The 27,180-nt window shown below is 63.6% G+C and overlaps 7 protein-coding genes and 7 non-coding genes across 15 annotated transcripts; 5 read left to right on the top strand and 9 right to left on the bottom strand.

Moving 5' to 3' along the window:
- Nucleotides 1–249: 249 nt before the first annotated feature.
- On the top strand, nucleotides 250–4,336 carry H696_05072 (hypothetical protein; the record flags this gene model as incomplete). The annotated part of the gene is made up of 7 exons (XM_009498932.1): nucleotides 250–845; nucleotides 966–1,047; nucleotides 1,150–1,609; nucleotides 1,843–2,467; nucleotides 2,597–2,948; nucleotides 3,069–3,264; nucleotides 3,381–4,336. 7 exons carry the CDS (start codon nucleotides 250–252, stop codon nucleotides 4,334–4,336), a joined length of 3,267 nt encoding a protein of 1,088 aa, XP_009497207.1.
- Nucleotides 4,337–4,536: 200 nt separating this feature from the next.
- On the top strand, nucleotides 4,537–7,082 carry H696_05073 (hypothetical protein; the record flags this gene model as incomplete). The annotated part of the gene is made up of 4 exons (XM_009498933.1): nucleotides 4,537–4,785; nucleotides 4,905–5,119; nucleotides 5,253–6,788; nucleotides 6,940–7,082. The coding sequence occupies exons 1-4, from the start codon at nucleotides 4,673–4,675 to the stop codon at nucleotides 7,080–7,082; spliced, it is 2,007 nt and encodes a 668-aa protein (XP_009497208.1). The 5' UTR covers nucleotides 4,537–4,672.
- Nucleotides 7,083–7,194: 112 nt separating this feature from the next.
- On the bottom strand, nucleotides 7,195–8,920 carry H696_05074 (malate dehydrogenase, NAD-dependent). The gene is made up of 5 exons (XM_009498934.1): nucleotides 8,824–8,920; nucleotides 8,463–8,712; nucleotides 8,178–8,352; nucleotides 7,929–8,067; nucleotides 7,195–7,768 (listed from the first exon to the last, which is right to left on the bottom strand). The coding sequence occupies exons 1-5, from the start codon at nucleotides 8,875–8,877 to the stop codon at nucleotides 7,385–7,387; spliced, it is 1,002 nt and encodes a 333-aa protein (XP_009497209.1). The 5' UTR covers nucleotides 8,878–8,920; the 3' UTR covers nucleotides 7,195–7,384.
- Nucleotides 8,921–9,854: 934 nt separating this feature from the next.
- On the bottom strand, nucleotides 9,855–13,738 carry H696_05075 (ABC transporter E family member 2). Its single transcript, XM_009498935.1, has 9 exons — nucleotides 13,541–13,738; nucleotides 13,157–13,291; nucleotides 12,973–13,058; nucleotides 12,720–12,817; nucleotides 12,249–12,574; nucleotides 11,863–12,049; nucleotides 11,413–11,687; nucleotides 10,797–11,244; nucleotides 9,855–10,603 (listed from the first exon to the last, which is right to left on the bottom strand). The coding sequence occupies exons 2-9, from the start codon at nucleotides 13,254–13,256 to the stop codon at nucleotides 10,312–10,314; spliced, it is 1,812 nt and encodes a 603-aa protein (XP_009497210.1). The 5' UTR covers nucleotides 13,257–13,291; nucleotides 13,541–13,738; the 3' UTR covers nucleotides 9,855–10,311.
- Nucleotides 13,739–14,994: 1,256 nt separating this feature from the next.
- Nucleotides 14,995–15,799, bottom strand: H696_05076 (hypothetical protein; the record flags this gene model as incomplete). The annotated part of the gene is made up of 2 exons (XM_009498936.1): nucleotides 14,995–15,671; nucleotides 15,775–15,799. The coding sequence occupies 2 exons, from the start codon at nucleotides 15,797–15,799 to the stop codon at nucleotides 14,995–14,997; spliced, it is 702 nt and encodes a 233-aa protein (XP_009497211.1).
- A 1,729-nt stretch (nucleotides 15,800–17,528) lies between these two features.
- H696_05077 (hypothetical protein) lies at nucleotides 17,529–18,485 on the top strand. Its single transcript, XM_009498937.1, has one exon. The coding sequence runs from the start codon at nucleotides 17,714–17,716 to the stop codon at nucleotides 18,263–18,265; it is 552 nt and encodes a 183-aa protein (XP_009497212.1). The 5' UTR covers nucleotides 17,529–17,713; the 3' UTR covers nucleotides 18,266–18,485.
- On the bottom strand, nucleotides 17,623–17,701 carry H696_05078. Its single transcript has one exon. It is a non-coding gene; the product is annotated as a tRNA-Leu (tRNA).
- Nucleotides 18,486–18,494: 9 nt separating the features above from the next.
- H696_05079 lies at nucleotides 18,495–18,573 on the bottom strand. Its single transcript has one exon. It is a non-coding gene; the product is annotated as a tRNA-Leu (tRNA).
- A 450-nt stretch (nucleotides 18,574–19,023) lies between these two features.
- Nucleotides 19,024–19,095, bottom strand: H696_05080. The gene has a single exon. It is a non-coding gene; the product is annotated as a tRNA-Pro (tRNA).
- A 730-nt stretch (nucleotides 19,096–19,825) lies between these two features.
- H696_05081 lies at nucleotides 19,826–19,897 on the bottom strand. Its single transcript has one exon. It is a non-coding gene; the product is annotated as a tRNA-Trp (tRNA).
- An 819-nt stretch (nucleotides 19,898–20,716) lies between these two features.
- On the bottom strand, nucleotides 20,717–20,788 carry H696_05082. The gene has a single exon. It is a non-coding gene; the product is annotated as a tRNA-Thr (tRNA).
- A 1,765-nt stretch (nucleotides 20,789–22,553) lies between these two features.
- On the bottom strand, nucleotides 22,554–22,635 carry H696_05083. Its single transcript has one exon. It is a non-coding gene; the product is annotated as a tRNA-Ser (tRNA).
- A 688-nt stretch (nucleotides 22,636–23,323) lies between these two features.
- Nucleotides 23,324–23,395, top strand: H696_05084. Its single transcript has one exon. It is a non-coding gene; the product is annotated as a tRNA-Met (tRNA).
- A 676-nt stretch (nucleotides 23,396–24,071) lies between these two features.
- H696_05085 lies at nucleotides 24,072–26,981 on the top strand. Of its 2 annotated transcripts, XM_009498938.1 has the most exons (5): nucleotides 24,072–24,434; nucleotides 24,589–25,287; nucleotides 25,418–25,679; nucleotides 25,769–26,166; nucleotides 26,249–26,981. In XM_009498938.1, the coding sequence occupies exons 1-5, from the start codon at nucleotides 24,172–24,174 to the stop codon at nucleotides 26,592–26,594; spliced, it is 1,968 nt and encodes a 655-aa protein (XP_009497213.1). In that variant the 5' UTR covers nucleotides 24,072–24,171; the 3' UTR covers nucleotides 26,595–26,981. The 2 variants fall into 2 exon arrangements, with proteins under 2 accessions (XP_009497213.1, XP_009497214.1); XM_009498939.1 differs by having other exon boundaries at nucleotides 25,769–26,981.
- The last annotated feature ends 199 nt before the right edge of the window (nucleotides 26,982–27,180 follow it).

Genomic DNA, 27,180 nt, shown 5'->3' on the forward strand with positions numbered 1-27,180 from the left:
CCCCCGATCTACATCCCTCCCAAGGCGCGCTCAAGCAAGTGTGCCACTCTACATGCGGCCCGGATCTCATGCACCTTGCTCTAATGCACGCTTGCGCCCCACTGCCCACAGCCTCTGGGACTGGTGCCCTCGGTTGCAGACTTGGACCACATCCCCTTGTCATCGATCTCTTCCTGTCAGATCCCCTCCAGTCCGGCCAAGTTGACGGCGCACCTGGCCGGACTGGCTGGCATCACGGAGGACCCCTCCATGACCGATGCCCTTGGTGGCAAGCGCTCGGTCTTGTCCATGTGGAAGGTTCTCACTGTTCGGGTGTACACCCGCACCCTGCGGCACGTCCGCTTTGATATCCTCCTGCCTGCGGCCTCCCTGACTCCGGGGATGATGCGCACGTCGGCCACCGTGTCCGGCCTGGCCGTGGCCTTGCGCCATCATGCATTTGCCTCGGACCGGGAGGACCTCTTCGCTGCGTCCTTCCGGCTGCCTGTATCAAGCGTCTCGGGCCAGGTCCCCCCTCCAGGCGGGGGCCCCATTCGCATGTCCTTGTCGATGCCCAACCTGGCTGTAGCGGCGGCCCCGGGCGGGCTCCTGGAGCTTGGCGGCCGGGACGATTCGCATCTCCATGGACCCGAGCCTCCCTCCTCGCCGGACCGCCACCGGCCCGAGACCGATGCCCCGCCGATCACCCCTCAGAGCCCCTTTCCAGCCATTGCCGGGGGCCCCGCACAACATTCCGACAGGCGGGACATCATACTGCCGCATCACTTCCGGCCAGTCGAGGCGGCACTTCGGTCTCGTCACTGGCGCATCTCCCTGGTCAATGTGTCTTTCGGCGTGTCTTCAAGGTGTGTCCTTGCCTTTGTCCCCTGCTCCTCCGCCTCCGCCTCCGCCTCCGCCTCCGCCCCCAGCCATCCCTCCCAAGGGGCTGCCCGTCTGACCGGTCTCCCCTCCTCCCTCGACTCCAGCCTGCCCTCTCATGTGGTTGTGCCAGCCCAACTGGGGGATTCGGAACTCATGGCTCTCATCAACAGCCGGCCCTGCAGCCGGGTGCGTCCCATCCTCCCCTGCCCTTGCCCTTGGCTCCTTGGTCCAGGCTCTTTGTCCTGTTGAGTGTGATCCTGCCCAACTGACTGCCCATGTGTCATGCAGTTCCCGGTTCTTCGCTGGCAGTCCTCCGACTCCGGAGCGTGCTTTCTCCGGGGTGGGACACCTTCAGCCCAGGCGGCACGGCTTCTGCGCCGGCGGAATACCCCCGCGCGGTCCTTCTTCCCTGGCCTGGACCAGGCACTGGCCATGTCGGCCGGGGCGCTCGGAGCCTCGGATCCCCAGGCCGGCACCGACCAGGCTCCTCGTATCTCTCGGCCGGCCTGCCTGTGGGTTGTCCACTTAAGCAACCAGACAGCTGATGCGGACTCCAACGACCGGGCCCCGGTGCCTGATAATCCAAATCCGGACACGCTGCAGGAGGAGGAGATCCTTGCTGGCACGGCCGCATGGTCGAGCTCCGCCACGTTGGCGGCTGTAAAGCGCCGCCGGCTTCGTTTGAAGGCCCCATCAACACGCCGCCTGCGTGCCGCCCATCGCGCTTTGGTTCGTGCCTCGGTTTTGAGTACGTCTCTCATCCACTCCCCCGTGTCGCCTCGCTCCGGGGTTGGACCCCGTCATCCGTCCATCAGGCTGGCTGGCTGGCTGGCTGGCTGGCTGGCTTGCTAGCTTGCCAGCCAGCCGGCCAGCTTCCCGGTCATTCATCGGACGACACATCAGACAGCATATGACGATCACCGGACCTCTGCTACATGACTGACTTTGGCCATGTCCCTTGCCCTTGGCGATCTTCTTCAGGCGACTCGGCCCAATCCGACAGCGGTCCAATTGCTGCCCAGACCGAGTGGCTAAACCATGTCCATACATTCATTCGGTATAGCCACATTGTCGCCAGCTTGCTGATGCAAACACGCACTCGACAGACCAGCGCCCCGGGGTCCCCGGCTACTGGCCGCACTTTGTCCTCCGGTTTTGAGGGACTTCAGAATGTGGTCAACTCGGCGATGACCCTGGCCCAGCATCTTGAGGATGCGCGCTCCGCCGCTGCAATGGCAGCAATCGAAGCCTCCGCAGCCCCAAATGAGCCGCCAGCGAAGTCCATCCGCCGGCCACTGCCCCCGCCGCCGCCGCTCATGACGGCCGGCCTGAGCAGGTCGGACCCGGCTCTCCCAAGCGCGGCTATGCCATTCCTTTCACGGCCCCCTGAGTCGCCCACATCGCCATCTGCGACGGCGCGGGCCACCGCCCCAGGGACCTTGCGTCCTGTGGACTCCGTCTGGCTGGTGGACGATCCGTCCATTGTTGGCAGCCAGGCAGGCGACCGGTCGTCCATCGTTGGTGCCCTGGCGCTGCTCATCGCCGACCCCTTTTATCGAGCCAGCCCGCAGGGATTCATCGACTTGATTGTTTCCGAGTGGTCTCAGTATGTTGCCTTGCCCTTTTTGTTGTTGATCCCTCCCTCCCCTCCCTTATCTCTCTCTCTCTTCGCCCATCTCTTCTCTTTTCCGAGTGTCCTCCCTGTCAGCCTCTCATACTGACGCCCGGCCTACAGCATGGGCTTCCCCTTCCGCACGCGACATGCGCTGCTTCAGCCCAACCGCGTCGCACGTGTCGGTGCGGCAGCCATGTCTGCTAATCTGGTGAGCGGGCTCCTTGGCTGGCGCCGCCGCTCGGGTGGGCGCTCTCCCGCGGGAACAGCCGGCGCTCAGGGTTCCCCGGCCGCGGGCTCCGGCGTGGCAGCTGACGGTGCCAGTCCGGCCAATTCCCGGACACGGCTTAGTGTGTCCGGCACGTTGCCGCCCTCGCTAGCAGCTGCGGCCTCGGCCATCTCCGACACATCTGCCTCCTACCCAGCCTTCGATGGTGAGAACGAGAGTCCGGCCTTCGTGCTGTTTTTGGATGCGGTGCGCACCTGGCTGCTGATGCTGCCCCCCCTTTGCCCCGGCCTCTGTACATGCTTTTGACACCCCACCCCCTGCCCCCTGCTCCTCCTTCGCTCCTGGGCGTGGTTTACCGGAAAATAGGTCTACCAGTTGATGGTTCACTCCCCAGGCGCCTTTGCCTTCAGCACAAACTTGCTCCTGTTGATCCACGATGCGGCAATTTGCGGGATGGTCCGGGAGTTTGCGGTCGACTCGCCACAGGAGCTTGAGCAGTCAGGCGACTTGTTCCACGTCAGCCTGGGCGCCTACGTGGCCTGGGTCATGAGTTTGGATGAGTGTGCGTTCCCCTCCCCCCCCCCTCTCCCCTGGCTTCCTTCCTCCTTCCCAGCGGCTCCTTTCACTTCTCATCATTGCTCCCTGTCTCCTGCTCACTTTTGTCCCTGCCCCGCTCAGCCCTCCTCGATCCGGCATTCTTGCTTCAGGCAGAATTGGCGGACTTCGCCGGACTTCCGCGGCCAGAGGTGGCCGAGGTGGTGATGCCACCGTACTTCTGCAACGGCCAGCTGGTACCCATTTCACAAAGCTACACCCACTCGGTGCCCCGGTCTAGCAGTCTCCTTGCAACCACCCCGCAGCCGCCACTCATGCCGGAGGCCACGTCGGATGAGTATCAACTTCGCCCGCAGACCGAGGGCACGACACCGCTTGGGTCCTTCGCCTTCACGCGCTCGCCCTCGACCTTGAGCGTGGATTCCGCCGCGTCAACACCCCCCGGGTCACTTCGCGAACTTTCCCCGCCACCCTCGCCGACACACTCGCGCCAGCTCTCCAGTTCCTCCACCATCACCCCGGCGCCGAGTCTATTTTCGGAAGATGAGTTCGAACCCATCACCGAGGAGACGTACCTGCCTCCGGCAAGGGCACACCCTCCTCTCCACGATCCATCACTCTCGGCAAGCAACCTTGCCTTGGCCCCGACGCCGGCCCCCCAGCAGCAGGCCTCCAGCCGACTGACCGCCTTCCACATGGACACCAGTGATGCCGGGCCGTCGCTGCGCTTTTGGGCGCGGAATTTCGGCCGCGACTCCATTCCCGGAGCTGAGCCCCTGCGCGCGCATCCCGGCGTCGCGGCCATCGCCTCCAACACGACTCCCCCCTTTGTCATCAGCCCTGTGGACCTGGTGCCGGACCCGGTGGCTGGCCTGTTGCCGGCTTGCATCTTGGCTGGCCGAACGTCCAGGGAGTCCGCCGCCGACCTGGGCCCCCTCGCTGATGTGCACCATGCACACCACCCGGTGTATGGCCACATCGCGGGGGCCTGGGCAGCCGAGCCAACCCAGCAGGAAGATCGCGCCGTGTACCAGCTCGTCCTTCGAGCGCGCCGGGCGCGTGCGGCCCTGGGACGGTGATGTAGTGCCAACGGACGCGACGTATGTAGACAATAAACGGCCGCGCTCGCCTTGCCCTTCTGTCTATTCCCATGCCCCCCCTGTTATGTGTGTCTCTCTCTCTCTCTCTCTCTCTCTCCGCCCTTCCGCATCTTCCCAGGGCCTCATTCTTCCGCCTGCGAGGGCCTCTGCGGTCATTTTTCCCCAACCATGTTGCGGCGGCCGATTGCAGATCCCTCCACCTCTCTTCTTTCCATCGCCCATTCGTCCCTCTGTCTCTCTTCCTCTCTCTCCCCTTTTCCTCTCTCTCCCTTTTTCTTGCACGGCTCTCTCTCTCCCCCCCCCTTTTGCCTCGCCATGCCGCAGTCGCTGGCCGCCTCGGAGGCAGAGCCCATGTCCGACACCTCCCCCGTCGCCTCCGCTCCCCCCTCCGCCACCCCCTCTCGGGGCGCCCCGCCCTCACACAAGGCGTGCGTTTGGGCGACTCGCACATTTGGACTCCCCTCTCTCAGCCACCCGCCCCGTCCTCGATGGACTCCCCACCCTCGCAGGGGGCGGTCCCATCTAACACGCCGATCCACTCCCAAAGCGCAAAGGCCACCCTACGTGTGGCCCCCCGGCCGAAGGCTCTGTCGCGTGTGCGCCGCGCCGGGCCACTGGCTTTCGGCTTTCGTCCGGACTCACATCAGGACAACCTTTCGGCCGAGGCGGCCCAGCAATTCGAATCTCCACTTGCCGGGCTGACCTCGCACTTTCTTTTCTCCCGAGCCTTCAATGTGGACGAGGCGTTTCAGTTTTCCCGGAGTACGTCCCGCACGGCCGTCGTCGATGACCTTCCCCCCGAGTACTTTCTTGCCATTGCTCCCGGGGTCCCGCTTCCCCGGGTCTCCTCCCTTGCCGCATCTCACACACCCTGATGCCTTGCTCGCCATGATAGAGTCCTCCGTCATTCGGCTGGAGGTCATCAACCCTCTAAACACGGCCAGCACGAGCGATCATGCTTTGTCAACGCTCGGCGCATCTTCCATTCACATGCTAGACCGGTCACGCGCACAGCTGGCCGCTGCGCAGCGTGCCGCCATTACGGCCGCCCGCCAGGCTGGCGCCTCGTTGGCTCGATTCCACGGTCGCACCGTTGGCTCTCGGATTCGGCGCCCCCTCGGCCCCTTCACTCTCCAGCCGACCGATGCCGAACCGGACGCTCACTTTTGGGAAAAGCTGGCGACCGTGCATTATGGTGGGGCCGGGCTGCCACCAGCCTCAGATGCCGGGACTGCACCCACCTGGGCCGATGAGTGTGGGGCCTTTGACCAGACCACCGGTGCCCCCCGCAAGACGGACTTGGTGGTGACCCTCGAGTCGCAGCCGGTTTTCTTTGATTTCGGCCTCTTCGCGCCGGGGCTCCCCTCCTTCGATTCGACTCGTGCATCGCTGGCCCTGGGAGATAATGCCATCCTCTCGGGCCCGGAGTATGGGACCTCCGCCTCGGAGGCAGTGGTCACCGAGCTGGACGCCTGCACGCGAGAGCTCGACGCGGTGGTGTGCAAGCTGGCCAGCCACTCGACGCCTGCGGCCTCGACCGTCCCGTTGGCTGCCACGTCAGCCGCATCCGAGCTCATGCCCGCCATCAGTCCCGAGGCCGATCTCCCGGTCCGGGCACAGCTCCAGCGCAATGCCAGTGTCCTGCAAACCCTTCTCCGGCGCCAGGCCCATCGCCATCTTCTCCGATCCGCATGGCAGGTTGGGGCGGATAATACCATCGCCGAGCAGGGCAAGGCACGTCCCCATCGGGCGGCTGCCTCACCGGACGAGCTGGCCAGTGCAGCGTCCTTGCTACAGGGTTTGGCCGCGGCCGGGCGCCGCCTGGCCACCCAGCTGCCTGGCTCCACGGTTCCTGCGGCGGTGGGATACCTGGCTGAGAGCTATATGCCGGCACGGTCGCGCTGTGAGACCCTTGCCAACATTGGACGCCGCTACCCGAATCACATCCAGGCACTTGTGGATATCAATGGCCAGCGTCCGGCGGCCAGCGTTGCCGGTGGCCTGGTGGCCGCGCCGCGCACCGTGCCACAGGCATCGCCAGCGCCTGTGCGAGCGCCGGCCCCGAGTCCGGCTGCTGCTCCAGTGGTCGCCCCGGCTCCGGCTGCTGTCCCGGCCCCGCCGGCAGCGGCCGTCACCGCTCCCGCCACACAGACCCCCGGTACCGAGCCGGTGGTCGTCAAGCGCCGGCGCGGGCGGCCGCGGAAGAATCCCCTGCCAATGCCGGTGGCCCCGCCGGTGGTGGCTACCGCGACACAGACACCTGCAGCCGCGGCCGCGGCCGCGCCCGCGATCGCGCCCGTGCCCAGCCCGGCGTCCGTGCAAGCCTCGCTGCTTGGTCATGCCCCGTCCGTGCCCCACTGTTTCAACTGCCACACAACGCACTCAGACACCTGGCGGTATGGGCCAAAGCGTGACACGCGCTTCTGCAATGGTACGGCAAAGCCCCGGCAGCTGAGCCCTGTCCCTCCTCTGCACCGCCACGCCTCTGACCTCCCCTCTCCCAAACACACACACACACACACACACATATATATATATATATATATATACGCACGCACACGCCTCGCCTTGCCCCGGTGCAGAGTGTGGAATCTACTATGTCGAACACAATACCCTCATGCCCCTGCTCCTGATCAAGAATCCGAATGCCGAGCAGAGCGCTCGCATTTTGACTTTGAGCTTGCTCGGCCATCAACAGCAGCAGCAGCAGCAGCAGCAGCAGTAACTGGTACTGAAAGGACAGCCTCCTCAGCCTGTCCCCTTCGCCCGTACGCCGCTTTACCCCCTGTGGCATGTGAATAGACATGCATATCCCACGTCCAGTTGACAAGGAAGAATGCGGCATGTGCACTGTATTTACAGGAGGTCGGTCCCCTGGGCGTAGAAAGGGATGCCAGGAAAAAGTGCATCACTCAAGCGCGGCCGTGAATGCGCGCGCGCCACCACCGGGAGGAGGAGGAAGGTAGACCCAGGCGGGAGGGAGGAGAGGGAATGGGAGGGAATGAGAGGGACACAGCCAGCAGGCGCTTACTCGGAGGAGTTGACGAAGTCGACACCAGCCTGGGCGGACTTAACCAGGACGGGGACCAGCTCGTCGAGGAGCTTCTGCTCGAAGGGGGTGATCTGGCCAAGCTCGAGGATCTCCTCGACACCCTCGCGGCCGAGCTTGATCGGCGAGGCGAAGAAGGGGGCATCGGTCAGGGGGCTCTCGACAAAGGCACACTCGACGATGCCATCAGAGCCGTTGAGGGCAGCCAGCAGGGCCTCGGTGAACTCGGCACCAGCCTGAGCCATGGAGAGGGTGGCGGAGCCAGTGCCGGCCTTGGCCTGCACAACCTCGTCACCACCGAACTGGATGCGATGGGTGAGCTGGTCGCGCTCCTCATCGGAGAAGGTGACACCAGCGGAGTTCTACCCCATGACAGGAGGGCACACGAAAGGCGGGGCAAGGGGGGGGGGCGGGGGAAGGGGAGGGGAGAGGACCAGAGTGGGGAAGGGAAGAGGTGAGCAGGAGGGGCTTGTGTCGGGAGGAGGCGCGAGGCGGGGAAGGGGAGACCCATGATCGACGAACCTGAGACAGCAGGGGCAGAATGGTGGTACCAGCATGACCACCGATGACGGGAACCTTCAGGGTGGTGGGGTCGACGTCCTTCTTGCCGGCGACGAAGGTGCGCGCACGGAGAACATCGAGAGTGGTGACACCGAAGAGGCTGTGCGCGACGGTGGGACAGGAAGGACCATTGTCAGTGACACAAGCTCGCCGGAAGGGACACAGCGAATTGCCCGGGTAGCCGCAAATGGGAGCCATGCATGTGCGTACCGCTTGGGGGAGTAGACGCCAGCCTTCTTGAGGACCTCGGCGACGATGGGCACGGTGGAGTTCACCGGGTTGGAGATGACCAGCAGGTGGGCATCCGGGCAGTGCTCGGCAGCGGCCTCGGCCAGACCCTTGACAATGCCGGCGTTGACACGGAACAGATCGTCACGAGTCATGCCTGAGGGCAGACGCATGGCGGGGAGCGGGGGGAGGGGTTAGAGACGGACAGCCGCGCGCATGGGCGTGCATGCTCGAGCGCCTGGCCAGGGAAAGGAGGGAGGCGCGCACCAGGCTTGCGGGGAACACCGGCGGGGATGACAACGACCTTAGCACCCTTGAGGGCCTCGCCGAGGTTCTCCGCGCCGACGTGGCCGGTGACCTTGGCCTTGGAGGGGATGTGGCTCAGGTCAGCGGCAACACCAGGGGTGTTGACGACATCGTACAGGGAAAGGTGGTCAACCAGGGGGGAGGACTTCAGCAGGAGAGAGAGGGGCTGGCCGATGCCACCGGCGGCACCGAGGACGGCGACCTTGGTCGACTGAGGCGAAGGCCCGGAGACGGGATGACGTTAGAAGAGGGGGGGGGGGAGGGGGGCAAGAAGGAGGCCGGCAGATGGGAAAGGCAAAGGCATGATGAACGAGACGCGTACCTCCTTGACGGCGCTGGTGGAGAAGAAGCGAGCGGGGAGGGAAGAGAGCATCATTTTGTGGGAAGGGGGCGAGGGGGGGGGGGGAGGAGGAACTGCAAACCGGGAGGGGGTGCTAGCTAGGAGCCAGGACCGGCCGCGTCTGGCACGGCGCCTGATGACTCGGCTCGAAACAACCAGGACGTGCAACGGGTAGGGGACACCAGCACGCCACAGAAGAGGGGCTGACACACAGACCCACAGACACACACGCACACTAGATTCACATGTCCCCGACATCTTCCATTCCCAAGCACACCGCCGTCGCGACCAAGTCGAGCGGGTCAAGTCAAGCGCCATTTGTGGGCAGCTGCGCGCCAGTGGCGAAACCCGCACGCAAAGGGCAGTTGCCCGGCCCTCGGCCCCACCTTCCCCCCCCCCCGGGAGTAGCGACGGGCCGCAAGAAAAACAGGCCACGCACGTGTGCTTGCGTCCCCCCTCGGCTGCCCGGCCCCGCACTGGGTGAGTGCAGCTACGCCTCGAGGGTTGACACCAGGGCACCGGACCTGCGCTCATGCGGCCCCCCCTCCCCGCCCCCCAAAAGTGTCAGACCAGTAAGCTAGGGTTTCGACCCGGGCTGGACCGCCCAAGGGCGCATGCGCCCAGCCCACACACACACCCTGCGGCTAGTTCTGGGCAGGTGGCAGCTATGGGGCTGATCGCCACCACTAGAATCGCTGGCTCTGCCTCCTGGGCCCCAGTCGCCGTCGCTATCGCCCTCTCTCTCCCGCTCTCTCTCGCTCTCTCTCCCGCTCTCTCTCCCGCTCTCTCTCCCGCTCTCTCTCCCGCTCTCTCTCCCGCTCTCACGAGAATGAGAGAGAGGGACACAGACAATGTCCTAATGGTGCGCGCGTTCTCCGCCCCCCGCAAGCCAACGGTCGGGTGGAGCACCGCCGAGTGCCAATGAATGGGGCACGAGAGCCGACCAAACCCGATGCCCCGAGGACACACGGCACGCGTGTGGTTGTTGATTCTATTTAGCGGGAAAGGGGGAGAGAGAGAGAGAGAGAGAGAGAAGAACGCGGGCGCCGCCCCCTTTCCCTTCTCCCCCACCTCCCCCCCCCTCCCCGCCCGCCCCCTCGCCGGATCTCCCAAGCAACTCACGAAGAGACAGGGAGGAGAGGCGAAAGGGAAAAGGGCGAGGGGGAGGAGGGAGAAATGGATAGTGCAAGGGTGAAAGTCCCCGTGCAAGATGGGAGGACCCGACGGTGAAAAACGGGGCGCACGATCGGCCTCAGCCTCTTTCTTTTTCTCTCGCCCACACCGCCATGCCACAAGGGCACCGGGAGATGGGAGGGGGAGAGATCAAAGGAGCACAAGAGAGAAAGGGAGAGAGGGCACAGACCAAGGGGGGGGGAGTGTAAAAAAACACATGCTGCTCGCCCCTCTCCTCTGTTCCTCCTCTCTTCTTCCCGCAGGGGGACGATAAGGCACAAATGGAAGTGGATTTCCTTACTCGGCGAGGGTCTCCAGGAAGAAGAAGTTACCAGCCTGCTTCTGCTCACGGTCCTTGATGGAGTTCTGCTTGTTGATGCGCGGACGGAAGTTGGTGGGGTCGCGACGGAAAGTGATATCCAGGGACCGGAGGAAGGTGTTCATGCCGGACGCAAGGCTAACCGGGGCCAGGGCGGTGGCCTTGAGCGAGGGGGTACCCTCGTAGACAATGACGCGGTCGGCCAGGTAGGTACCCATGATGAAGTCGTGCTCGACGATGAAGGCGGTCTTCTTCGAGTGGAGGATGAAGCTGCGTGCGGGCGTGGGTGGATTTGACGATGCAGCAGGAGAGGGGGGGAGGGGGGAGGGGGGAGAAAACGAAGCAGGTGTCAGGACATGCGCGCGATAGCCACGCGAGTGGGAGAAGAGGACACCACTCAGGGGATGAAGCCCAAATGTGTATGTGTGTGTGTGTGTGTGTGTGTGCGCGCGCGCATGCGTACCGCTTGATGACCTTGGAGGCGATAATACGCTGCTCGGAATCCAGATAGGCAGAAGGCTCATCAATGAGGTAAATGTCGGCGGGCTTACCGAGACACAGGACAAGGGCCACACGCTGGAGCTCACCACCAGACAGCTCGGGAACCTTGAGGTCCAGGAGGCGCTCGATCTGCATCGGGCGCAGGACATCCGCCTGGAACTGCGGGTGGTTGAAGGAAGTGGGGATCTTGCTGAGGAAGAGCGAGCGCACGGAATCCGTGAACTTGGGGGAAATCTTCTGCGGCTTGTAGGACACATTGAGGGAGGGGATGTCGACATCCTCCAGGTCGGGCTTGATCTGACCGGCAAGCATGCGGATGAAGGTGGTCTTACCGGTACCGTTCTCACCGAGCATGACGATGATCTCCGAGTCGGAGAAGTCGCCCGCCTCGACGGTCAGGTGGAAAGCACCTACACATTGAAAGCCGGGGGGGCGGGGGGGAGTGGGTGGTGCATAGTTAGATGCCAGCTAGCTGGCTGGAGCCTTGCGTAACGCGCACACATGCACATACATGCATACACAAGTGACGGGCAGGTGACAAAAGGGCTGGGAAGTAAAGGGAGAGGGGGCAGACGTACCCTGGGTCTTGGTCATGGCCGGGTACTTGAACTGGCTGTGGCGCTTGACGACGAACTCCTCATCGGCAGACTCAAGCATGCGGAAGGACAGGGAGTCCTCGCGGAAGCGCAGGTTCTCCGTAGGAATCATACCATCAAGGAAGATGTTGATACCCTCGCGCACGGAGTACGGCATGGTGACAACACCGTAAGCACCGGGCGAACCGTAGAGGACGCAGACGTAGTCCGACAGGTAGTCAAGGACGGAAAGATCGTGCTCGACAACGATGACGTAGCTGTGTGTGTGTGTGTGTGCGTACGTATGGACGTGCGTGAGTGCGAGGAGAATGACGCGCATAGGACACAAGAGGGAGTGGAGCAGAGAAGAGCGTGCGTGAGGGTGAGGGGAGAGAGAGGGAGAGAGAGACGGAGAAAGGAGGAGAAACGGGCACCCGCGCTCGAGGAACGCACCGGTCAGAAGCAACGACACCACGAATGACACGAGCAGCCTCGAGACGCTGCTTGACATCCAGGAAGGAGGTCGGCTCATCGAACATGTAGATGTTGGCCTTCTGCACGACGACCATACCAATGGCGAAGCGCTGGAGCTCACCACCAGACAGAAGCTGGATACCACGATCAAGAACGTTCTCAAGCTCTGAAAAGCGATCGCGGAAGCAGAAGGCAGAGACAGGAGGGCGAGCGAGAGAGAGAGAGAGAGATGTCAGGAAAGAAGGAGGAGGATGATGAAGCCCGCGTAGTGACCGGTGTGGGCACGGGCATGTCGAACGGCAGGACAAGCGCAGGGGAGACAGCAGGTTGGCCAAGGGGCGAATCGGAAAGGGGGGCACACGCACGGAGGCTCTTGACAATCGAATCGAAGTTGTCCAGAGTGCAGCGACCCTTGAGCAGATCGCCAACGCGACCCTTGACCGAGCGCGGCAGCATATCCACATACTGGGGCTTGATCAGGGCACGGATATCCTCCTCGAGGATGCGCGTGAAGTAAGACTGCAGCTCGGAGCCGCGGAAATACTTCAGGATCATGGCCCAGTCGGGGGGGTTGGAGAAGTTGCCGAGGTTGGGCTTCAGCTTGCCGGCCAGAATCTGCAGGGCAGTGGACTTGCCGATACCGTTGGTACCAACGAGACCGAGGACCTGACCAGGGCGAGGAACGGGGAGACTGTGGTGCGGAGTGCGAAGGCCGGGAGGAAGGGAGAGAGGGCATACACGGCCGGCTGGGTGAGTGACATGGAAGGAAAGGCCGAATGAAGCGCGGCGAAGAAGACGGAGGGAGAGAGAGAGAGAGAGAGAGAGAGGAGACGGACCGATGGAGCTTGAAACTGTTGGCATGGTAGCGGTGGGTGGTCTGCTTCTCGAGATTGGTCGGCAGGTTGATAATGGAGATGGCCTCGAACGGGCATTTCTGAGAGCGGGAAGAAGAGAGAGGGAGGAGGGAAGGGGGGAGGCAGATGCCCGGAGTCAGCCAAGGAACCTCAAAACGGCAATGCAAGGACAGGAGGGGATAGGACCACAACTGGAGACACGGGGGGGAGGGGAGGGGGGGGGGGGGGCACGCACCTTGGTGCAAATGTTGCAGCCGATGCAAAGGTCCTCAGAGATGAGGGCGATCTTGGAGGTGGGCTCGACATCAATGCAAAGCTTGCCTGCAGGGGGGAGGGAAATGGAAGAAAGAGCATGAGCGAGGAGGAGACACGGGAGGAAGGGCATTGGGGGCTGGCGAGGGATAAAGACGCGTACGTACCCATGCGGACGACCGGGCAGGTGCGCTTGCACTCCTGGCGACACTTCTTGGGCTTGCACCGGTCTTCAGAGACAATGGCAATACGGGTGAGGGAGGACATTCTGTTCAAAGTCTCTCTCGCTTGGGGCGGGGCAACTGTGGCAGAGTGAGAGGGGGGGGGGGGTGAGTTCGGCGAGGAGAGGAGAGACAGGGGAGGACAGGGAGGGAGAGGAAGGAAGACGGGGGGGGAGGGGGGAAAAGGACCGGCGAGGCGAAGGGAAGGGGCCAAATGCGCGCGTGCGTGGGGAGGGAGAAAAAGACCAGGGGAGGGAAGGAGAGAAGTCGGATGTGTGCGTGCGTGCGTGCGTGCGTGGGGAGGGGGAGGCAAGAGGGAAGGGGGGATACCAAACAGAGAAGGGGGGAGGACAGAAGTCGGGGGTGGGAGGCCAGCCCCCAGGGCCTGGACAACTGGCCGGCGTTCCGAAGAATGCTCTAACGACCGTGGCAGGCACAGAGCAAAGGGCGCCGGCCCGGAGGGCACGGAGCGGCGGGAATGAGGACCTCGCAGGGACCCGGTCTTGGGCTGACTCTCGTGAGGCCAGCCCCATGGCCCTGCGTGAGGCCGGACTTTCTCCGCTCTTCCTGCTCTCCCCCCTGCTCTTCGCCCTGCGGTTGGCACTCGTCCACTGGTATGTGTAGGCCTGGCGGTCCCACGCCGGGGCAAGGCGGGCCACGGCCGGGGCTAAAAGACCTCCCCCATTCCACGCGAGAAGGGGAGACGCTGAGAAGGAGCCACCCCCGAGCCAGCGGTCCCCGCACCTCCGCGGAACTATGGCTACGGACCTGGTGCACACACACACACACACGCGTGCCCCTGTGTGCACGCGCGCCGGCGCCCGCGCAATTCCCATGCTGCAGTGCCGCCCCCCCCCCCCCTCTCTCTGTGTTGCGTCTCGCCTCCGAGTGTCCCCGTGTTTCCCACCGGGGGAAGGGGGGTGGCGTTGAGAGTGTCAGCTCGACGAAAATCCAGAACCCGGTTACAGCCGAAAACGCGGGACAGAGGTATTGCGGCTGTAGAAGAAATGAAGGAGGGGGACAGGAGCCCCCCCTCCGAAGATGGAAAAAGGCCACACGACCAAAGCGCCCCTCGGCCCTCCGTTGTACCCCCCCCCCCCCGTCCTGTGCCCCGGCTCTCCAGAATTGAACTGATTAATACAAACTTTATATTCTCCAAAATATGGACCCCTCTCGCCCCGCTCCGGCCTCCTCTTTTGAGACAAAAAGCAGGTGTAAACACTTGGCGCCAGATACATATTACTGGAGATGGACAACTCCGTGTACTTCGGCATGGATACACCTTTTCTCCGAGGCATGCGCACATGGCCAACGAATCGGAGCATGGACGAGAGGGGCGAGTCCGGCGAGTTTTCCTGCCCTCTCGCTGTCCCGCCTGCTCGTCTCGGGATATACACACACACACACGCGCACGCCACCCACCGGCTCACACTCGCGCGTCCACACCAGAAGCCGCAGCAAAATCTCCCCATGTGGCCGGTTTCAAGTTCCAGAAGACGACCCTCCCAGGGAGCTCCAAGAGGGTTTGCGCTCCAAGAAAACAATGTGCGGGCGGAGGCGATCGACATTAACCCCCCAAAGGTAATGCTGTTACAGAATGTGCAGTTTCGCGCCGCGCCCCCTCGATCATCTTTTAGCCCACAACGGTCCGCGCAGGTTCTGGCTTTTGTGTTCTTTGTTTTCCGTTGCCCATGCGAGGGCGGGGCATATTCCCGGTGCCGAGCTGAGCTCCATGCTCTCTTTGCGAGGGGTGGATCCTCCCGGGGATGATCGGCAGCGCACTCTCACAGGAGGGCCAGGAGGATGCTGAGCACCGCGGCCACAGCCATGGCACCAGCACGCCAGGTCGCCAGCCCTCCGGGGGCCTCGTTGCAATAGCGCTCTAGCCCGGCGGCAAAGGATGACGGCTGGGCGTCCTGGCACTGGGCGATGTAAATCTCCATCGCCAGATGGCACTTGTCCTGCCCCAGGTAGCAGAAGTAGTATGGCTCGATGGCTTGGGCGCATGCGCGCGAGCAGTCCAGATCCGATTCGTGGCAGTGCTTCTCCACGCCGGAGACGGGGCAGAAGTCGCCATTTCCCGGATGCTCGAGGTCCAGGCTGCTGTCGGGGCCGGACGACGGTGCGTCTGGGCCGTCGCCATCGCCATCGGGCCCGGATTGCGGATCAAAGCAGACGCGCTGCAGAGACGCCCCAAAGGAAGCCGGGGCGACCCGGCGACAGTCGACCACAAGTCGGGTCATCTGCGAGAGGCAGTCGGTCTCCGACTCTTCCGAGCAGTAGTGGAAGGCGTTGCGAGCCAGGATGCACTTCTCGGAGCAGTCGCTGGCCTCGGAGCAGAATTCATTCAGCTCGTCGGTTGTCGTGGGGTACAGCAGGTCGCGGCCTTCACAGCGCCCGGCGGCCGCGGCCGAGGCGGCGCCGGCCATGAGAACATAGCTGGCCACCAAGATCATCGCAACTGGACGGGGGCAGGCAGGGGAGTTAGCGAAAGGCCCCCCCCCCCCCGGAGCGCGTTGGTGCCGGTGCTCGCCCCCCCCCCCCCCAGAAAGATGCCCCCGTACCGCGGGTGGATTTCGAGGAGAACATGATGGGGGTCGTGCTCGGATGAAGGGGGCAGGTGCGCGAGGCGGCTGGCGGATGGGGCGGGCGGCGCTTGGAGTCCCAGTGCGGAGCCGGGTCGATCGGCGAGGAGGGGAAAGATTGGCGGAGTAGCAGGGAGGGGCTTGGGGGGAGACAATGTTCATGTATCGTGGGGCTTTCCCCTTTGTGTCGTCCGGGAGCCGCACTTATAGCACCCCTGGTGATGGCATCCCGCCGGGCCGAGGCGGTGAATGTGCACCGCGCGGCGCGGGGGATCGCACGCGAAAGGCCTTGGCGGACGCGATGCCATGAGGCGAACCTCTGTTGACGGCGGCCCGACAGCGAGCGCCTGCCCAGCCCTTCGTTCAGCCTTGGCGGGCGCCAAGGGTGGGGGTCAGCGTCCCGCCGGCCGATGGGGATGGCCGTTGTGCCTGGTTGTGCCCTGTACCCGGGTGGCTGTTGGAATGTGGTCGGGCCCCGCCTCGTCGCCCCCCTTTTAAGCCTCCACTTCAGACCTCCTCCAATTCCGAGGACATTTCATGGCGATCAAGATGGGGGGCTGTGCTGGAGGCAGGAGGCATGGGGGGGGGGGGGAGCCTCCGCAGCTCCAAGGTTAAGTGGGTATCTGGAGCGCGCGACGGCCTCCAAACAAAGATATTTGGGGATATTACGGCGCTGGGTCCATATTTGCACGGGGGGCGAGCCGAGTGGAGATAGTCGTCCGGCGTGGTGGCTGATGCGGCGTCGCAACCTCTGTGCTTGGGAGACTTTGTTTGGGGGGCATTCCGCTCTTTGGTGCGAGGCAAACGGGCCCGGGCGCCCAGCCCTCAATCACCGTGACTATGGGGGGAGGAGACCCGGAAGGTGCTCCGGCGTGCGGGAGGCCGGCTGCCACACCCCGGCTTCCGGGCTTTCTTTTCATTGCCAAGAGTCGCCAAGACGGTGGGGCATGCGCGGGGTTCCATGCCCGGCTACCAACGCGGTAGCGGGAGTGCCTTCGTGACGGCCTCTGTGTGCGTGTGTGGCGAATCCCGCTGGGCCCGAGACAGGGAAATCACCCGCCAGGCATGGAGCCACGCGGGACTCGTATCCCGTGCCTTTGTAGAAGTGATGAATAGCATTCCAATATAGGGTTGTGCAGGGCTGGTAGGTTGCCGGGGCCCCCGCCCTGGGCCTTTGCAGGAAGGGCCCGGGAGAGAGATTCGCTGGGGCGTGGGCTTCTCGGATCTGCTCTGCCGCTTGACCGATGATGGCCTGCAGGTCGAAAGGGGGACATGCCCTCCTGGGAGTCTCCCGAGAGCGGCGGGGGCGCCCAGGCGGCTGCGTGGTGCAAAGATCATGGGAGGGCACTGCTGAAACACCAGCTAGACTTGAGAGCATGCCTTTTAAGGCCCCCCTCTCGAACCCTTTTCTGTGACCTACTTTCATGCCTTTCGCTCGTCTGCTTGCTCCCCTCCCGGGCGAGACACAGTACATTCTGCGGTTCGGTATGCCCCCTCCCCTGGATGCCTGGCCTCTGGTCCCCGGTTGGTGGCCTCTTTCCGGCACGGCTTCCGTCTCACGGCTTCCGTCTTACGGCTTCGCCCTTTGGCGCGAAGCCGCGCGTCCGTATGAACCCTGGCACACGGTGGGGTCACCTATCATCACACTCCCGAGCCAAAGTGTTCCATTTCCTGTTGTGAATCCCTGGCAGCACCTTCCCCTGTGCAAGGCGCATGGTTGTGAGGTCCCCCCCCCCCCCTCTCTCTCTCCCTCTGCCGCGCGAGCCCCGCCGGTGGAAAAGCACAAGGCACGTACCAGGAATTCGGCCTGTCCAGGAGCAAAAAGTGTGATTGGAGTGGGACTCGAACCCACGAGGTTTCCCACTAGTACCTGAAACTAGCGCCTTAACCACTCGGCCATCCAACCAGAAGATGGAGGATGGGGCGGGCATTTGTCCTTTCAATGACTAGGTTGTGGGCTCTTCTGCCATTCGGTCCGGCCAATAGACCCCGGCTTCCCTCGGGTCTTTCATCGCCAGTGGAGAAGGAGGCCCTTTCCCGCTCCGCCCGGTCTCCATCATCAGGTGGACGTGTCGGGCAAGTGTCGACTCTTGAAGGGCCAGAGTGGCGTCCAAAAAAACCAGAAGTCATGGCCAGAATCAGAGCCAGAGCCGGAGAGAAAGAGAGAGCGAGAGAGGGCAACGGAGATACAAAAAAAGCAATGCCCCGAGCCACGCTGCGATCGGGGGAAGGTGCAGCCAGCCCGAGAGGTGCATCCAAGATCGCGCGTGCTGCCTGGGCACGGTGGAGCAGGCTGATGTTCCGGGCAACCCCCATGTATGGCTGTATCTCTTCCTCGGGCACAGCAAGGCCATGCCGGATGACGGTGCCACGTCTCCGAGGGAAGTGGGGCATGCCTTCTGGTGGGCATGCGGGCGCGTGCCGCAGAGCGTCAAAAGGAGCATCTCCCCGTACGCGCCATCCGCGTTGAGGGAGCTATCGCTGTCTCTCTCCCGCCTGTGCGGAGGCCCTCCCCCCCTGTCGAAGAGTGCACACATCTGCGCGGGCAGCCTTCGCAAGGCCCTCGGACGTCCGCACACAGACAGCCAGGCCCACGTCCGCCATTGCAGCAGGGAGCACGTGCCACATTCCGTCTTCGCCACCGTCCTTTGCCCGAGCGCGGAACACCGGGCTTGCGCATGGGGCAGAATCAAAAAGTGTGATTGGAGTGGGACTCGAACCCACGCGGTTTCCCACCAGTGCCTTAAACTGGCGCCTTAACCACTCGGCCATCCAACCAGAGAGAGTGGGTGGGGGATGGTGAGCCGCCTATTTGTCATCTCCCCTGATGGACGAGCGGCAGAGACGCCGGGCCCTTCTCCCCTCTGCAGAGCGGCTTAGATGATCCTCCCCCTTCGGGCCGTCCATTTTGGGCGGACTGTCCCATCACGCAGGGGACCGGCGATTCACCCAGTGCCGAACATCCAGTGGTTGGCCCTCCTCCCGGTGTAAAAATGACCAACAACCACACGCATGCCCCCGCCCCCCCCCCACCCCACCCCTCGAAGACCCACGATCCGCACGGTGTCATCGTTCTTTCTCAGGAACACAGGCGGCCCTCTCTCGGGCTTCTCTCCGCCCTTTCCCCCCGGGCGTGGGGAGTGGCGGCACCGCCACAGCATACCTGCACACACGGGGGGCACATTATTGTGCGGGCTTGGAGAGAACGCGAAGCCGGGGCGCGCAAAAGGGGAGATCCGGGAATCGAACCCGGGACCTCTCGCACCCTAAGCGAGAATCATACCACTAGACTAATCTCCCACACATGGCAAGAAGAGGGATGGCCGGGCAATATGACGTCCATCGGTTTTGGAGTCCCTCCCTGGGTGTGGGCCTCGGAGCCAGACCGTCATAGAGCGCGGAGGAGAAAGAGAGAAACACCGAGGGGGGAACAGGGAACCGAGAACCGAGAGCAAAGAACCGAGAGTAGAGAGCTTGCAAGTGGAGCCGTGCGGCTGCTGAGGGGGGAAAGGAGAACAGACCATGCCGTTGCGGACCACATTTAGCTGGGAGCAGGGGAGACTGACAGTTGGGATTTACATCGTCGACTGCCAGAGCTCGACGGACTCGATCAAGCTCGTGCTGAGAGGGGCGGGGGGGCAACGGAAAGGAAGCCAGGCTGCCCAAAAGGTAATGGCCGAAAGGTGCTGGCCTTCCTCCAAGGCTGGTGCGACCGGAGAAGGCGTGCCAGAAAGTCGGCCGCGCAAATGTGGGCGGCTGTTCCAGCGAGAAGGGGACATGTAAATCGGCCCGGCCGGTTTTGCAGGAGCGAGCGCCCGTCTCCCTTGAGAGAACCAAAATAGTCCCCCAGCTGAGGGGGCCTGGCTATGTGCCGCGTTACTCCCCGCCACTCCCGAAAAGGGGGTCTGTCAATCGAAGGCCCTGGCCGACAACAATATCGCAGGACCGGATGTTGCCGTCCTCGGAGATTGTGGGGCTCTCTGGAGAGGTGGCAAGGCTTCCCCAGGGTATTCGACGGGACAAAAAGGAATGGGGACTAGAGGGATCGAACCACTGACCGCTCGATCTGGAGTCGAGTGCTCTACCACTGAGCTAAGCCCCCGTTGGGGGAATGACCCAATCCCCTCTATTTCAAGCATCGCCCTTTCCCACCACTCCCGCACCCATCCCTCCACCCGACACCAGTCATCATGACTCTTTCCAAGCGGCGCTTGGCCTGGGGCGGCTGGATGGCGGAGATAGCACGGCAGCAGCCGCTTTCTGAGAGGCGCTTTTCCGGCGGTGGCCACCCGAGGAACCCAGCAGCGCGGGCATATTCCTCCAGCTGACCTGCTGTTGTTCGACCACGTTCGAGCTCAAGAAAAGAGGGAGTGTGTGTTGGACGCCAGGACGGCGACGGCAAACAAGAGAGGAGGAGGCGAACGGGGGGCGGAGAAGGCGCCGGGGAACAGAGGATCCGAGTGCCAGGCAGCGGGAGAAGCGAAACCCGCATATGCGCTTGGGCACGCAGCCAAGGCACACAGTAGCGTCGAGGCCCTGCTGGCCAGGTGGCAGATCAACCGGCCGGCTTGTCGACGTCTCTCTCTCTCTCCCTCGCTTGCCTAGAGCACCGTCAACGATGTTGGCGCAGTTCAGACAACGGTGAGCGGAGTTCGCGCGCCTGCGGAAGGCAATGGGACAGGCTATTGGCAGGGGCCGATGCTCCTCAGACACAGGAGGTGACCCCGGGCGCCGCGAAAAAAAAAAAAGGTCCTGGGCTTTGCGCGATGTGCGCAACTGTAACTCACTTAATCGAAAACCACCGGAGGCGGCAACCAACGACGCCGCGTCCGCGACACGGCACCCATCATTCTCTTGCCGCGCGCGGATGAAAAGCCGCGGGAAGGCCGATCCCCTGGCGAGGCGGCGCAAAAAACAATGGTGCTCATTGGGTGGATCGAACACCCGACCTCCAGTTTACTAGACTGGCGCTCTACCACTGAGCTAAACGAGCGGGTCTGCGTCGACCGGGAATCGAACCCGGGTCTTGTAACCTTCGCCGCCCAAATCCCAGAATTGGTCACGGGTTGTCACGTGACCACATCTGAGAAGTCGGATCCCCGGCTCTCCTCTCCTCTTGGGGAGAGCCGCGCCTCCGTGTACAGACCTTCGCCCCGCCCTGCCGCCTCCTCCCTCGGCGCCCAGGGAAGAGGGACAAGGTGCTCCTTCTCCCATGCGCCTAACCCCTATATAAGGGACGGCATCCGCGCCCTCTTTCCCATGTACGGCTACCCTAGAAAGGATAGTCATTGCCTCCTTGGCCTGGCTTTCTCCCCCCCAAGCCAGTAGTCTCTGATGTAAATACTTTTGCTTCCCCCAACAAGACCGCGCGCGCTTTATTGTCATCGCTTGCCTTCTTGTACCTCTCGAGACGAAATGCTTTCTTCCGAGGCGTGATCTCCATATCGGAGAACAAGCCTCGGTGAATCAGTCCGAGCGTTTCAGGTCTACCGCGTGGCAGGCGGCAATTCTACCACTAAACCATCGACGCTTGCCAAAGGGGTCCCTCCCTGACGTTAAATGTCACCGGCGAATCCCTTGTGATTGCGGGACAAAAAGTGCACAGCTCAAGATGCGTTGCGGCCTGTTGTTCGCCAGAAAACAAGGGGCGCCCTGTGTGCCTGCTGGGTCAAACCCGGTGGAGAGGTGTGTTTCTCCTGTCTTTTCTATTCTTATTCATTTCTTCTCCCCACCTTCGACGTGTACCCGCTCGCGGGTTGGAACAAACCCACGGAGATCGCACTGAATCGGGCATTTCTCTCGGTCTGTTCCTGCTCTCCTCCCGGGACATGGGTCCCCGCCCGGTCCGAAAGGAGCGAGGTTGTCCGGCTCCTTCCGGCAGGTGTCCTCTCCCCAGAGCTGCGAATCCTCATACGCCGGCTTCCATCCCTCAGGGAGGAGTTGCCTGCCCGGTCCCTATAGCCGAGGCCACCGTTGATGCTTGTGTTGCTCCTGCTGTTGTCGATTCTGCTGCAGTTGCTCCTTTCGGCGAGGAATCCAACAGGGGAGGACGCCGAGGAGGGCGCTCGCCCGGCAGCCGACATGGGTGCCCTTTTCGCCGACAGGAGGGTGCCCCGAAGGGGAGGGGCCTTCTTACCTCGATGTTCAGCCTGCACTCCGACCGGTTGGCGCTCTGCATGCTCTTCTTGGCGGATGAGGCGCGTGCCGGGGTGCAAGGGGCTTGGAAAATGTCGGTCCTCATCAGTTCGCAGGTGGCCGGGATGTGCCCCCCGACTCGGCATTGTAGGAAGTGACTCGCCACGCTGTGGGCATGTGTTGCGGGGCAGAGGTTTACCCCGGGGGCGTCGGGCTTGGGGGCCGCCCTTCACCCGGAGCTTGCACACACCTGACACGCGCCTAGTGGAGGCGCAGGAGGAGGACCGAAAGGGACAATGGCATCAACAGGGTGCCAGCTGGGAGTGCCTCATCGGGGCCGATCAAGCATCCGGGGAAAATGCCGCGGGGACATTGGCCGCTCACCGGGTGCATGGATGGAAGCCCACACAGTCTGCGCCCACGGGCGCGAAGATGGGGATTCATGAATAGCCATAACCCGATTGCACTGGCGCGCTCATGCGCCTGGATGGCAGATGTGGGGGTGGGTTGGTTATGGGGGGAGGGTCGTGGCCGACGTGTGTGCCCCTCCCCCGGGAGGGGCAGGAACCGGGGAGCGGTGGGCCGGAAAAAGAAGCGGGCACGCGGCCGCAAAAAGGAAGATGCATCACCGGCAGGATTTGAACCTACGCGGGCAGAGCCCATCCGATTTCTAATCGGACTCCTTAACCACTCGGACACGGTGATGGCCAGTTGGGTATGCCTGCGCGCGGGGGATTGATGAAGGACTCCGGTTTTTGGTATGTGATTCTGGCGGACTGGTTGGCGGTCTCCCTGGACCACCCAAAGCCTTCCGTCCCCCGAGAGGGCGGCCACCCCTCGGAAAAAGACACCACAACAAGGGGAAGAGGAAAGCTGGAGATCGGCGTCTTTATGGCGAGCACATCGGGGACTGGGTCACACCGCTCCCCCTGGGGGACCGACGTACAGAGACAGAGCAATGGGAGGTCAAGACCGACGAAAGGAGCATGGCTATCCTTCAAGGTGCTGGGCCCGGGGAGGGGAGACGGGAAAAGGGGGCCAGGGCTGCCCGGAGAGGAGGAGATCCGAAGGAAGGGAGGGTAACATGAGGGGGGATGGATATCCTCGCTATTTGGCCACGCGGAGGGCATGGCCACCTTCGGCGGAGAGGCGCCAGCATGCGCGAACAGAGCGGGGCAAGGTGAGGCGGGTGTGGGGGAGGTGGCATGACAGTTGCACCCATGGTCTGCGGGCTTTCGCCTTCGGCCTCTCAACGGGGGTCAACCCGGAGGAGGCGGGGAAATGTCCATGTGGTAGACTGGCACCGGTCGCGCGGTGCCCGGCGGTTGCCTCGGGTTTTCACCCGGAGCCCATGGCGTCGGGCATTTATGGTGTTCTGGATTTCTACCTCCCAAGCGACTTGGCGCAGGGGAAGCGTGTTGGGCTCATAACCCAAAGGTCGGTGGATCGAAACCACCAGTCGCTAATCTTTTGCCTTTTAGGCCGCCCGCCCTGGCCGGTGATCTGGCAACTTTCCCACCATCTGTGTGTGTGTGTCCGCGGGGCGCCGGTGCTCTCTCTCGCCCGGCCCCGGTGCCTCACCACCATCCGCCGGAAAGGGGCGCGACATTGTTTTTCGCGTACACACACACACACACACGGCACGGTCTCGGTTCCGCGTGAGCGAGAAAGCCGGATCGGATCCGACCTGGCCCGAAGGCCCCCATCTTCCCGGCGAGTCTCACCACCACTTTCCTCAGTTATGCCGCGGATTGGGGCCATCATGCGGGATGCGCCATCGAGCCTGTCCTTGCCCCATTGCATCGAGATCGAGCCCCGGTTTTATCGCGTCCGTTGTGGGGGGGCGTTCAGTTTTATTGCTTCTTTGCAGAGAGGCCGGGCAGGCCTGCATTTCCCGGCCCAGGGGGGGCACTCCGGGCGTGGATATGCCCCCGGTCGGGGTCGGGTGGGCAGGGGGATCCCCGCCAGAGAGATGTACCACTGGGTCGGCGACCGGCGTCCACAAGCCGTAGCACCAATTCCCACCCAGCGGACGGCCCCGGCCCGAGCTCGTCACTGGCCTCCTCGACCGGCGGCAAGGACCTGCCTCAAGGGGCATGCCTCTGAGGTGAGATCGCTCGTCCTTGGTCTCCACCACCCCTGCATAGGCAGGGCTCTTTTTTTGCCCCAGATCCGGGCTCCTTCCTTTCTCCTCTCTCGCTCTCTCGCTCTCTTTGTCCCTCCCCCTCCCCCGTCTCCCTGATGGTTTTACCACCTCCCTTGACCATACTCATTTGGGCCGATGTCAATCGACCGGCCGAGGTGCTGGAGCTGCAGGCCGGCCTGCCGGATGCCCAGCAGAAATTCCTGGACTTCCTCCTCCCCGGTGTCCTCTACCTTTCGAGGGCCGGCTGCGCCCGCCTGGCCGGACTGGCCGGAGCTCCGGGCCATCCCTCAACAGGCTCAGGCGGGGAGTTCATGCCACTTCTGGTCAGTCCAAATGGCCAGGACTTTTTCCGCCTCCGGTGCGTTCCCCCTGGCCATCGTCCAAGCATGGGCACATCCCACTTGCCGGCGTGGCGACTGACAACATCCCTCCCCTCCCGACGCCTTCCCCCCCCCTATCCGGGGTGCCTGCTTCTCTGTCGCCCGCTGTCGCTGTCCCTCTCATTCTCTCAGCCCGGCTCCGGAGGGGTTTCATCCGGAGGATCGCACCGACACCTATGACGTGCTGCTGCACCCGAGCGACCGGACACGCCTCGCAGGGCAGGCGTCGACCGCCCAGCTGACGGTGGCCAGATCGTGTGGATTGCCGCCCGGCGTTGCGCTGGTTCGATTGGCCATCCAGCTGGAGCGCGGGGTCCAACTCGACGAGTCCACCATCGAGGGGTTGACCGCTTGCCTGGAGGGCGTCGTCCTACGGGCCGGGCAAATGTACTACCTGCGGAAGTGCCATTTCCTGGTGCAGGAGCTCGTCGATTCCGCCGGGGCCCTCCTTCGGCAGGGCATCTTCCAGTCGACAATGCCCCCGAACAGCCTGCTGGCCTACACGGCCGTCAGTGCCTATGGCCTGCCGGTGCCCTCGTTGCGGCCCGCGATCCAGGTCTCGGTGGCCGGCGTGGCTTCCTCACCCGAGCACCTGTGGTTGGCTGTTCTGCCAGCCAGCCGGCCGGCTGGCGGATCGCCCCATCCCACATTGACCCCATCTCCCTGTGCACCCACCCCGCAAGGTGCCCTTTCGCCGGGCCCGCGGCCCATGGCGGACGCCTTCCTGGCCCCATCGACCCTCCAAAGGATACAACGCCTGGCCGGGGGGCGTGTGCCTGGCTCGGCCACCGGTGCCTGTCTCTCGACCACACACGAGCCCCTGTCCATCCTGTGCGTGCATCGGCCTCCCTTCTTCGGGCTTGGGCACTGCCTTCTCCATCGTGTGTGCCGGGTTTCCCATGCTCTGCCTTTCCCTCTCTCCCCCGACACCTTGGCCCCTTCTGATGACTCGCCTTCCAAGCCCGGATGGCCGGGTTCCCAGGCAGTCCATTCGCCTGTCACCCAAACTGCAAGCCGCACTCGGCACGGCCAATGCTTCGACCGGCTTCCGCGGGAAGATTCTCTTCCAGCATCAGCTCCCGGCGGTGGGGTTGTTGGTTCTTTGTCCGACGGGGGCATTCCACCCGGGGCACCTCGATGCGCAGGCTGCCCCCCCGAGTGTGGAGGCCTCGGTGGAGGCATTTCTCTCGCAGTGCGACGGGCTCTTTGTCCAGCAGGATGACGTACTCGGGCCCTTCTCGCATGATTCCCCTGCCTCCTGCCGGGGAGACGAGCTCCCCATCTGACTGGCACTGACCCCTTCTTGCGTCAGATTGTCACTTTGCCCGGGCCGGTTGAGTGCCGGGTGGTGGAGATGTTCCGGTATCCCTGTCGGCGGCCGCTGGCCAGTGGGCGCCTTGTGCGGTCGACGCCCGGATCGCCGATCTCCGAAGTCGTGGTGCTGTCCCGGCGGAGTGGAGCCAGTTTGCCGCGCGAGCCCGGGCCCGAGCACCGATCGGAACTCGGCCGCCGGACGCTCCAGCTCCTGTGTCCGGGGGCGGTGCAGGTGGAGCTGGCCCTGGCCCTGGTGTCGGCGGCCACCATGGCCAGCCCCTGCTCGCCGGGGGAGTGTCTCGCTCCGGCTGGCCTTCTGTCGGGTCTGCATGCCGGGCTCCTGGCAGGCGATCTGTTTCTCGCCTCGCCGGATGGCTCGGTTCGCCTGCGCGTCCGGTACGGCCCATCGACCCGCCCTTCCCGGCATGCCGCCTCCTCCGGGTGCCTTACTCGGGACTGACTGGACTCCTGCCGGAAGCACTTCCGCCTCAGGTGGCACGGATCCGGGAAATCCCAATGCCGGGTCCCTGATCATGAGCAGCGTCGATATGGCAGCATTCTTCCCCCCGGGCTGCTCCTTCTTGCAGGCGCCCTTATTGCTCGAGCCTCAGGCCACCCTTCATGTGCGGGTTTTCCACATGCATGCCTCGCATGCCCCTCTGGACCGGCTGGCTCGGGCCTTCGACGCCTTCGCCGGGCCCATTTGTGTGCAGCAGGTATGGGCTCCTTGTGGCGACCTTCCCGGCTCTCGCTCCCTCTTTGGCGCCCCCTCGCTTCCTTTTTCTGTTCGCTGTCCTCCTGGTGTGCGAGCTCCAAGGATCTGACCCGGGCGCCAGATCGTCGAGTTTGAGGATGAGTTTGGCCATGTCAATCGATGCCGAGTACTGGAGTTGTCAGATGAGGCCGGGCGACCGGTGAGGCAATCTACCCTCCGGCGAGGGGATGCCCGGGTGTTGGTCCTGCAGACCTCCCTCGGGGTGATGAACGGTCAGGCATTTGCCCGACTGCGGCTGCCCGATGACCGGGCTCTCTGGCTCCGGGGCACCGGCGGTCTGGGGTATGTTCGACGCCCAAGTTCCGAGCCACCGGCGGCGGTCTTGCGTCTTCCCTCGGCAGTGGCTGCCAGTGTTCTCCCCTCGGCGCTTGTGGAGCCGGCCTTCTTTATGGATTGTGCCCTTGTGCGCGTTGAGTATGTCTCTTCCTTTCCTTCCTTTCCTTCCTTTCCTTCCTTCTTTCCCTCTTTCCCTCTTTCCTTCTTTCCTTCTTTCCTTCTTTCCTTCTTTCCTTCTTTCCCTCTCTCTCCCTCTCTCCCTCTCTTCCTCTCTCTTCCTCTCTCTTCCTCTCTCTCCCTCTCTCTTTCTCTCTCCCTCTCCCTCTCTTCCTCCCTCCCCCTCCCTCTCTCCCTCCCCC

This window comes from Fonticula alba (assembly GCF_000388065.1).
Source record: "Fonticula alba strain ATCC 38817 unplaced genomic scaffold supercont2.9, whole genome shotgun sequence".
Lineage (NCBI taxonomy): Eukaryota > Rotosphaerida > Fonticulaceae > Fonticula > Fonticula alba.

What these genes read in the sequence shown, in the direction of transcription:
- H696_05074 (XM_009498934.1), bottom strand. Translation starts at nt 8,877, where the DNA reads ATGATGCTCTCTTCCCTCCCCGCTCGCTTCTTCTCCACCAGCGCCGTC. An exon ending in CCACCAGCGCCGTCAAGGAG is followed by an intron (nt 8,713 to 8,823) that starts GTACGCGTCTCG and finishes CCTTCGCCTCAG; the next exon opens with TCGACCAAGGTCGCCGTCCT. An exon ending in TTCTGCCCCTGCTGTCTCAG is followed by an intron (nt 7,769 to 7,928) that starts GTTCGTCGATCA and finishes GTCATGGGGTAG; the next exon opens with AACTCCGCTGGTGTCACCTT.
- H696_05085 (XM_009498938.1), top strand. Translation starts at nt 24,172, where the DNA reads ATGGTTTTACCACCTCCCTTGACCATACTCATTTGGGCCGATGTCAAT. An exon ending in CACGAGCCCCTGTCCATCCT is followed by an intron (nt 25,288 to 25,417) that starts GTGCGTGCATCG and finishes TCGCCTTCCAAG; the next exon opens with CCCGGATGGCCGGGTTCCCA. An exon ending in TCGGTTCGCCTGCGCGTCCG is followed by an intron (nt 26,167 to 26,248) that starts GTACGGCCCATC and finishes TCCTGCCGGAAG; the next exon opens with CACTTCCGCCTCAGGTGGCA.
- H696_05077 (XM_009498937.1), top strand. Translation starts at nt 17,714, where the DNA reads ATGGGGCGGGCATTTGTCCTTTCAATGACTAGGTTGTGGGCTCTTCTG.
- H696_05075 (XM_009498935.1), bottom strand. Translation starts at nt 13,256, where the DNA reads ATGTCCTCCCTCACCCGTATTGCCATTGTCTCTGAAGACCGGTGCAAG. An exon ending in CTGCCCGGTCGTCCGCATGG is followed by an intron (nt 13,059 to 13,156) that starts GTACGTACGCGT and finishes TCCCCCCTGCAG; the next exon opens with GCAAGCTTTGCATTGATGTC. An exon ending in GGCCATGACCAAGACCCAGG is followed by an intron (nt 11,245 to 11,412) that starts GTACGTCTGCCC and finishes TTCAATGTGTAG; the next exon opens with GTGCTTTCCACCTGACCGTC.